General features: G+C 44.6%; 1 protein-coding gene across 9 annotated transcripts in view; it reads left to right on the plus strand.

The window, feature by feature from the left end:
• The window catches only part of Ggt7 (gamma-glutamyltransferase 7), a 30,763-nt gene extending 22,016 nt beyond the window's left edge, over positions 1-8,747 (plus strand). For 7 of the 9 annotated variants that reach the window (XM_029570820.1, XM_029570822.1, XM_029570823.1 and 4 more), the window contains 5 exons: positions 428-577; positions 697-814; positions 1,598-1,735; positions 3,289-3,388; positions 8,008-8,314. In XM_029570820.1, coding sequence (XP_029426680.1) covers positions 428-577; positions 697-814; positions 1,598-1,735; positions 3,289-3,388; positions 8,008-8,171 — 670 coding nt within the window. In that variant the 3' untranslated portion in view covers positions 8,172-8,314. Of the gene's footprint in view, positions 1-427; positions 578-696; positions 815-1,597; positions 1,736-3,288; positions 3,389-8,007 lie in introns of all 9 variants that reach the window. The other 2 variants (XM_029570827.1, XM_008847880.3) reach the window with 2 other exon arrangements.
• The last annotated feature ends 1,542 nt before the right edge of the window (positions 8,748-10,289 follow it).

Genomic DNA, 10,289 nt, shown 5'->3' on the forward strand with positions numbered 1-10,289 from the left:
ATTCACTGAGCCATCTCACTGGCCCCATCTAACTAAACTCTTAATGAGCTTTAGTTCTAAACTACAGGCATTATGTTAAATGAATCAAGCTTCTTTATTTCAAAAAAATATTTTCAGAGCATCCCCTGGGCCCCAGGCACTTTCATAGAAAGGAGTAGAGCCAAGTAACTATGACTCCTGATTGGATCATTAAATAAATAAAAAACTAGTTCTAGAAGAGACCCTGAATAACACCTAAATAAATTGGTTCAGTTCAGTAGTTGTTTCCTGGATGTTTCCTATATGTCAGTAGTGTGATCTGCATTCGTAGTCTCAATATTCCAGTGGAGAAGGCAGATTTAACCAGATAATTGCACAAACATTTTAAGTTGATGGAATGTACTGAGAGCTTGTTAGTTTACCCCCTATCATCCATCCCTTTTTTTAGCAAGTTGGAGGCCACCTACCTCCGGGGCCACATCAGTGACTCTCAGGCAGCCCCTGCCCCACTCATGCCTGTCTACGAACTGGACGGGGCTCCCACAGCTGCCCAGGTGCTGGTCATGGGCCCTGATGACTTCATTGTGGCTATGGTCAGGTATGTCAGCTCAGGCTTAGAAAGCTAGAACAAGAGATCATTTGAACCAAGAGGGAAGTGGGGGCTGGGTAGAGGTGAAGACAGCCACAGGGCTCACCCAACTCCACCTTGACCCTCAGCTCCCTGAACCGGCCTTTTGGTAGTGGCCTCATCACTCCCTCGGGGATCCTGCTCAATAGCCAGATACTGGACTTCTCCTGGCCTAACAGGACCGCTAACCACTCTGCAACCAATCTGGTAGGGTCTTGCTTCTCTCCTCCCCTGGGGACCTGAGACTAGGTAGGACATGTAGCAGCACAGATCCCCCTTCCTCCCTATTTCCCTTAAGAACTGCTGTTATAAGGAACAAAATATTCACTTTGTCCCCCATCCCTGCTAAGTCTGGAGCATGGAGGCTGCTCTAAGGAATCCTTGGCCCGTTCTGCCATGGTCTCACTGTGACTTGGGGAAGGTCTTGCTATGTCTCTGGACAAGACCCACAAGACCCACAATGGAGGACTGTTGACTCCCACTATTGACTTCTGTTTAATGCTTTGAGCTCCTTCTGGCACTGGAGACCTATGATTGAGTAATGCTAAGCTAATGGGGCTCAGACCTGTGGCCAGACACAGAAGAGGGACCCAAGGAGGATGGACTTAGATATTACTGGCCAGTTGGAGAGCAGCACTCCTACCTCTACAGGCTGGAGCTCCTGTAGGCAAAGACACAAATGACCCAGTGAGAATCCTACTGCTCTTCCCCACTACCATTTTTCTTAGCTCAGTCCTTTCCTCTGCCACCTATACCAGCCTTATAGCTCAGTGACTCCACTTCTCACTCACTCTTACCCACCCTAGCCATCCGGGAACACTGTCCCTTTCACAGACAGTACGTTGTTTGTTGCTTAGAAGGGACCTGTCTCACAGGAACTGAGCTTGTGGACCATGTAGAAGAAGAAAATTGGGAAGGGAGGTGGAATGGTCCTTTCCCTATCTTGCCTGACTCCATATCTACCTTGTCATCTCTGCCCTCTGACAACAGGAGAACTCCGTGCAGCCAGGGAAACGGCCACTCTCTTTCCTGCTACCCACTGTAGTCCGACCAGCAGAGGGGCTCTGTGGGACCTACCTCGCTCTGGGGGCCAATGGAGCTGCCCGAGGCCTCAGTGGCCTGACCCAGGTGAGATTTCCTCCATTGTGGGTCTTGTGAGGTCTGAAGCCAACCTGTGACCTGAGCTGCTGATGCCCATGTATCTCAGTTGTATTTTCACCCCTTTTGCAGCAGACACAAGCTGTCCTGCTTTGTGCTAGGCCCATGCTTGGGCACAGATGTGCTGTGCTGGGTTTTCAAAGTGAAAATGGGACCCTGAAGACCCTTGGCTCCCCAGGTTGCAAGGGAAATCACTGGTCCAGCAGAACTGAAAAGTAATTAAGCATATGGGTAGTTTATGTTCTGTCAACCTCAAGTCCCATCACCCCTCTCCTCTGTATCTGAATAGACAGCCAGCCCTCTTTAGGGTCTTGTGTTGAAAGGATGGTTCTCTATGCTCTAGAATGCCTCAAGACAGTCCCATGAATGAGCACCTGCCACAAACCAGGCATATATTTTGGCAAGTGATGAGCTAACTCTGGAAGTAAAACTCCTCTGAGTTCCAGCCCAAGTGCTGCCAATTTTCAACTATGTGATGCTAGGAATTCACTTAACCTCTCTGAACCTTATTATCCTCATCTATAAAATGGAAATAATAGCAATAGCTAAGATAGAGTTCTTACTAAGTGCTGTGCACTTGATGTGTGTTAACCTTTTTAACCTCCCCAACTCTGGCAGGAATATTTATTTCTCTTTTATATAGGTAAGGAAACTGAAGTTCAGAGAGGTTAAGAAGTTGGTTCAAGTTCTTTCAGCTAGTAACAGTGGGAAGGAAAGAAGTTCCTGCATCTACTCAACTAACTGCTAACCTGAACTAACCCTGCTTTGTCCAGAGAAAGGGGATGGGAGACCTGGGCTACGTGCCAAAAGACTGGTGCCTATTAACTTACCTCTTCTTAAATTCCAAAGGGATTCGCATTCTGTCTTTCTGGCCCTCAGTTTCCTCTTCTGTGAAATAGGGACACTTATCACAGGCCCACATGTCTTCGAGGGATGTTGAGAGACTCAGATGATACACCTGGTGTGAGCTTTCTAAAGACTACAGAGTGGTGGGGCTGGAGAGATTGCTCAGTGGTTAAGAATAATGGCTGCTCTTGCAGAGAACCCAGGTTTGGTTCCCAGCACTTACATGGCGGCTAACAACCATCTGTAACTCCAATTCCAGGGGATCTAATGCACTCTTCTGGCCTTCATAGGCATTGCACAACACAGGTGCACTTACATACATGAAGCAAAACACTCATACACATTAAAAAAAAAAAAAAGACTAGGGCTGAAGAGATGCCTCAGTAGTTGAAGCACTGGCTACTCTTACAGAGGACCTGGGTTTGATTCCCAGCGCTCATATGATGGTTATAACCATCCTTAACTCCAGCTCCTGGGGATCTGACCTCTTCTGACCTCCATAGGCATCACACAACAAGGGTGCACTTACATATATGCAGGCAATATACTCATATACATACATAATATATAAAATATTTTTTTAAAAAGACTAAAGAGTCTAGACTAAGGGTGAGAGTTGGGGAATCTTGAACCATTACCCCTCCTCATCTGATTTTTCTTCCATTGGCTCCCTACAGGTTCTGCTAAATGTCCTGACCTTGAATCGGAACCTGAGTGACAGCCTGGCCCGAGGACGCCTGCACCCAGACCTGCAGTCCAACCTTTTGCAGGTGGACAGTGAGTACAGAGCAGATTTCTATGGGGCTTGGCACGGGGACTGGTAGAGAAAGGGCTCTTCCAAGCTTTCCCCTGCTTTGACCAGCACTAACTTCCTTTTCATGAAATTTTCAGAGTACCCTACCACCACCACCACAGATTCCTATTAGGGCAATGAAAGATCTGATTAGAACCATCTTGGCATTCTCTGGCCTTGTGACCTTGGAAAATCCATGTCTCAACTCTGAGACTTAGTTTTCTTGTTGTTTTTTTTTGGGGGGGGGTTTCTTTTCAAGACAGGGTCTCGCTGTAGCCCCAGCTGACCTGGAACTTACTATGTAGACCAGGCTGGCCTTGAACTCACAGAGAGCTGCCTGTCTCTACCTGCCAAGTGCTAGGATCAAAAGCCTGTACCACCATGCCTGGCTGGTTTTCTTGTTTGTGAATACTTGTACATTCATTCATCAGTGTCTGTTGAATATCTACTATGTGCTAAGCATCTCAACTGCCAGGGTAGGAGATGCTACATTTATAAGCAGACAGGAAAAATAAAGAAATATGAGATATCAAAATAAAAACTTAGCTGAGCATTAAAGCAGGATGATGCGACTGGACCTCCAGTAACTGGTTCTCTTTGGTAACCTCTAAGCTGAGATCTGAGGAGTGAGAAATTACCCACCATGCCGAGAACTGGGGCAGAGCTTTGTAGACTAAGAGAACAAGTACAGAGAACTCAGAGCAAGTTTGGGCTTCATGTTTTTGAGGAATAAAAAAGAGACCAAGGTGAGAGAGGATGAGATGAGATCAGAGAGGTAAGCGGGGATCAGGAATCTCAGGGGTTGAGGTGGAGCAGATAGACTTGCCTCTAAGAACAGGGTATAATTTTGGACACAGTTTAGTTTTAGTTTTATAAATAGGAAGGTGAGTGCACCTTTGAGTGGCTTTTATTAATATACTCTGCTAGATAAAAGGCAGATACAGAATTGATTGAGATATAATCCTTGTTTAGTCAGTATTTTCCCTACTTTGCAGATAAAGAGGCTCATAGAAGTTATAAACTAGTCAACGATCTACCAGTAAGTGACTTTGGGAGTTTTCACAGAGGAGGTAGCAACTGGCTGGGCCTAGGAGTGGGGATTTGGCACATAGAGGTGAATGACTTTCTGGACAGGAGGACTAGTCTGGGAAGAACTCAGAAAGAATGGCTTGGAGAGCAGCCAGGAGGCCAGCTTTTCACAAACTTCTGAATTTACCCACCACTTTTGTGACTTTTACACATCCTCTAAATCATTATGTATATAATCTCTACAGATGGACTTCTTTTTTGCTCAATGTATTTTAAAAGTAAATCTTACAATCACAGATAAGAAAACAGTATCATTTGCAACAAATAGATGATGAATAGCTATTTTAAAATAAACAGTTTTGGTCAGGCATGGTGGTGCACGCCTTTAATCCCAGCTCTTAGGAGGCAGAGACAGGTGGATTTTTTGTGAGTTTGAGGCCAGTCTGGTCTACATAGTGAGTTCTAGGACAGCTGGGGCTACAGAGAGACCCTGTCTCAAAAAGACATAAAATTAATTAATTAATTAATTAATTAATTAATTTAAAAACAAAAACAAAAAACAGTTTGGGGGAAGGGCTGGAAAGATGCCCCAGCTGTTAAAAGCACTGGCTGTTCCTACAGAGGTCCCAAGTCCAATTCCCAGCACCCACATGGCAGCTAACAACCATCCTAACTCCAGTTCCAAGGGATTCGACATCCTCTTCTGACTTCCTTGGGCACTGCACAACATAGGTGCACTTACATACATGCAGGCAATACGCTCATACACATAACATTAAAAAATAATAAATAGCTGGGTTTGGTGGCACAAGCCTTTGATCCCAGCATTCAGGAAGCAGAGGCAGGCAGATCTCTTGATTTTGAGGCCAGTCTGGTCTACATAGTGAGTTCCAGGCCAGCTGGGGCTACAGGGAGACCCTGTCTCAAAAAGACAAAATAATAATAATAATAATAATAATAATAATAATAATAAGCCGGGCGTGGTGGCACATGCCTTTGAGCCCAGCACTCTGGAGGCAGAAGCAGGCAGATCGCTGTGAGTTTGAGGCCAGTCTGGTCTACATAGTGAATTCTAGGCCAGCAGGGGCTACAGGGAGACCCTGTCTCAAAAAGGCAAAAATAAAGAAAATTAACAATAATAATAAATAAAATATGTTTAAATAACATTTTTTTTAGGCTTTACTTAGGTGCTGCTGCCTGCAAAAAGCTTAGAGGATTGCCCTCATTGTTAAAGAAGGTTAGAGGCAAGACTGAAACTTGGTCCTTGTCATAACTGAAAGCATTGAAAGTAAACCACAAAGGAAATGGATTTCTAAGTCGATGATTTATGCTACTCACTAATAAGACTTTTTCTTAAGAACCACCAAAATCATCCTGTTTGGGAACATAAGAAGACCAGATCTTCATAGAGGGGCAATAGAACATTAAGGCATTAACAGGGCTTACTATGGAGGTCAATATTAAGAAGCATCCAACTGAGAAAAGATGTACGACCTGAGTCACATTAGGTAGGGAAGTGGACTGAAAGGAGGGGAACTTAAGCCCAGGGGATGAGAAGTGCTAATGAAATGGTGATATTGTTCAGGCAAGAGATGCTGAAAACCTGAACTTATACCAAAGGATAGAAGTTTATTTCCCTTTCTAGCAAATATAGACTTAATTTTAACAGTGTGCTGACCCTGTCTAAGCCCTGGGAAACAATCACAAACAAGATGATCCTGCCTTCAAAAAACTTGTAATTGGGACTGGAAAGATGGCTCAGTGGTTAAGAGTACTTGCTGCTAAATCACGAGGGCCAGAGTTCAAATCCCAGCACCCACATCAAGCGGCTCATAAATGCCTATAATTACAGGAATCTATGGGCATAAACACAGACAAATATATATGCACAAATAAAATAAATATTGTTTAAAACTTGTAATTGCCAGGTGTGGTGGCGCACGCCTTTAGTCCCAGCACTTAGGAGGCAGAGGCAGGCGGATCTTTGTGAGTTTGAAGCCAGCCTGGTCTACATAGTGAGTTCCAGGACAGCTGGGGCTACAAGGAGACCCTGTCTCAAAAAAACAAAAAAAAAAAAACAACAAACTTTTAATTAAGGAGGGAGATATAGTCAATAAATAGAAACAATAATAATAAATACTTTGAAAGAAAATAAAACGGTAGGGCTAGGGATCTAGCTCAATTGGTAAAATGCTTGTCCAGCATACACGAGGCTTTGGGTTTGATCCATAGCACCATATAAACTGGGCCTAATGGTGCATGCCCTTAATCCTAGCACTTGGGAAGCAGATGCAGGAGGATCAGTAGTTCAAAACCATCCTTAACTACTTAAGTAGGGACTTAAGGAGTCTGAGGCCAGCTTGAAGTACATGAGACTACATTCTTTGGGGAAAAAAAGGGGGGGAATGGGGAAAGAAAGCAGGATAAAATTGGCAGACTGATAGTCTAGATAATAGAGAAATTCTCAAAGAGGTGCCTTTTGAAAAAAGACAAGAATAAAGTAGGGAAGTCAACTTTGTGACTACCAAGAAGAAAGCATTCCAGGCAGAAAGAATAGCAAGTGCAAAGGCCCTGAGGTAAGAGTACATTTGCTCTACTTAAGGGACAGCAAGGATACCTGTATGACTGGAACAGAGTTATGGAAGGTAGAGAATAAAAGGAACCCAGGAGAAGAATTTAGAGAGGGACTGGAGTCTCAGATGATGGTGGGCCCTAGAGGCTTAGGTAGCGATTTTGAATTCTATTTTAAGATCCATCAGAGCTGTTCGAGGGTTTTGAGTGGAAGAAGGATCCCTTTGCCTACTGTGTGAAGAAACTGTAATGTAGGCAGAACTGGAAGCAAGAAGAGCACAAAATAGACTGTACAGTAATCCTGGCAAGTGATGATGGCCACTTGGCCTAGGCAGGTGGAGGTAAAGAACCCAGCTCTTTTTCCATTATTAAGAAGGACCATTCATAAGCCCGGTGTATTGGTGCACACCTTTAATCCCAGCACTTGGGAGGCAGATGCAGGCAAGGCCAGACTGGTCTACCTAGAGAGCTCCAGACCAGCTGGGGCTACAGGGAGACCCTGCTTCAAAAAAAGAATGACTATTCAATTTATAAGCCAGACATGGTGATTCATACCTTTAGACCCAGCACTTGGGAGGCAGAAGCAGGTGGATCTCTGTGAGATCAAGGCTGGTCTGGTCCACATAGCAAGTTCTAGGACTACATGATGAGACCCTGTAGCTTTTCATTATTGATCACTTGCTACATGCAAGGAAGTCTCCAAGCTCTGCTTTCTGTGCATCACCTCCATAATAAGCCTTGTTAGTGTCACCTCCCATTGCTCCTCTATTAAAATCTGGTCTTATGTTCCCAAACAGGATGATTTTTGGTGGTTCTAGTAGGTTCTCCTATACTCCCCACTTTATACATTGAGACATTGGGGCTCTGGCAGGTCAAGCAGTTTGTGTACAGTCCTACAGCTTTTGCTGTTGGAACAACAAAGACCATGACTCAAGTCTGATTTAAGATTCCTGAGCCAGTGCTCTGAATACTCTAACTGGATGTATGTTGGTATGGTTTTCAGGTGAGTTCACAGAGGAAGAGATTGAGTTCCTGGAAGCCAGGGGTCACCATGTGGAGAAGGTAGATGTCTTATCCTGGGTCCATGGCAGTCGGAGAACCAACAACTTCATTATTGGTGTAAAGGACCCTCGGAGCCCAGATGCAGCTGGAGCCACCATCCTGTAGAGCAGCAGGGTGGGGCGGGATCTCTGCTCCCCGCCTTTGCATGTTCCCAGAGTCCCTCTTTCTCCCAGGTTTGGTCTCAGGGGGACCCCAGGGATGCCTTAGATCAGGGGCCAGAGGGGATGCTATTAGCAAACCCTATCCCAGAGTAACTGGAAAAATTCTCCATCAGAAGGTCTGTGGTAGTGATGGTGATGTCAGTGTCCTTGACTAGGCAGACAGGACCTTGAGGAGCCAGATTATCTGACTGACTGTCTCTTCTCTCTCAGCTATTCTGTCCTTGAGCTTAGGGATGTGCTTGCAAACCCTTCTCAAGGGTCTCACAACCCCAACATCTCCAGACTGATCTGACCTGGTCCTTGTCTTCCAGCTCCCGTTTCCTATACCTGGCCTCATTTCTTAAGTGACTAGGATTTTTTTTTAATTGGCTGTCATGGGGAGGGGCAGTTCTCTCCTTCCACCAGGTTGAAGCAGGGGCCTTGCATTTGGGGGTCTCCAGGGAGTAGGGTGGGATTTGGGTGGGTATCAGCTCAGGGGCTTCCATTTGCAATGGGGAATTAAAGAAAGAATATTGCTTAACCATGACTGGCTTGATTTATGTTTGAGTGATGCATTAGTTACTTTTCTCATCGCTGTGATAAAAAAAGCTGACATGATGTGGGAGGAAAGAATTACTTTGGCTCACAGTTTCAGGGGACATAGTCCATCATGGCAAGGAAGGCATGGTGACAGAACTGCTCATAGCTATGGCAGTGGGAGCTTGCTCATTCCAGGGCAGATCAGAAAGCAGAGAAAGAAGAGGAGGAGCCAGTGTATGAACCTCAAGGCCCACCCCACAGAGATCCACCTCCTCCAGGTAGGCCGTACCTCCCAGAGGTTCCACATCCTCCAAAAATGTCAAAGTGCCACCAGCTAGAGACCAAATGTTTAAACACATGAGCCTGTGGGGTTGGACATGGGAGTGGAAGAGGAAACCTTGGCTCATCCTGTCTCAGAAGCCCCTGACCCTAGGACAATCTGGAATCAACTCTGTAGGAGTTGTGTTTCCAAAACCTGCACTAGAAATAATATGTAACAGAGTAACTTTTGCTTTAGTAGCATTTATCAAGTACTTAAGGTATGCCAGGTCTTATGCTAAGCACTTTTTGAGAGTCATCCTGTCTAGTCTTTGTCACAAACCTCATGAACCAGGTATTAATAACTACTCTCAATTTACAGAAAAATGGGCAAAAGTAGTTTAAGAGAATTGTCTAAAGTTTCTTACCTATTAACTAGAAGAACTAAGGTTAAGTCTTGAGATGTCCAATTCTATAATCTGTATTCATTTTTTAATTATTTTATATGTATGACTGTATTGCCTGCATGTATGTAAGTGTACCCGTGCTGTGCAATGCCTTTGGAGGTCAGAAGAGGGTGTCAGATTCCTCTGGAACTGGAGTTATGGATGGTTGTTAGCCACCATGTGGGTGCTGGGAACCAAACCCAGGTCCTTTGCAAGAGCAGCCAGTGCTCTTAACTGCTGAGCCATCTCTCCATCCCCTATAATCTGTAGTCTTGCAGGGCATGGTGGCTTATGCCTTTAATCCCAGCATTCAGGAGGCAGAGGCAAATGAATCTCTGTGAGTTCAAGGCCAGCCTGGTCTACATAGTGAGTTGCCATGCCCACTGGAGCTATAGGGAGACCTGTCTCAAAAAGACAAAAAACAAAAATCTTAACCAATTCTACAAATGCTGGGTGAACTATTATAAAGAATATATCACAAGTAGACCTAGCCAAATACACATAGCTTGAGAGGTTATAGATCTTAGAGAAAACTCCAAGGCTGTCACATCCCTAAACAAATGTAATATGGATCCTTAAATCTATAGACAAGTATCCCAGTCATCACCCATCAAAGAAGCTTCTTTTTCATGAGACAGAGATAATTAGAGTTCCACAACTGGTCACAGAGATTGTCTGTGACTTGCCCAAGTATAAGTGGCACATCTAAGGTGCAACCTCTATACCTAAGGCTCATGGAACATAGAAAAAGGGATGAAGAGAACACTAATGCATCTTTCAATTTTATCAATGAAGCTCCCTCATGCAACAGAGGGCCAGGAAAGCAAAAGGTCACAAAT

The sequence above is a fragment of the Nannospalax galili genome, unplaced genomic scaffold (assembly GCF_000622305.1).
Source record: "Nannospalax galili isolate Female #2095 unplaced genomic scaffold, S.galili_v1.0 scaffold724, whole genome shotgun sequence".
NCBI classification, from domain to species: domain Eukaryota; kingdom Metazoa; phylum Chordata; class Mammalia; order Rodentia; family Spalacidae; genus Nannospalax; species Nannospalax galili.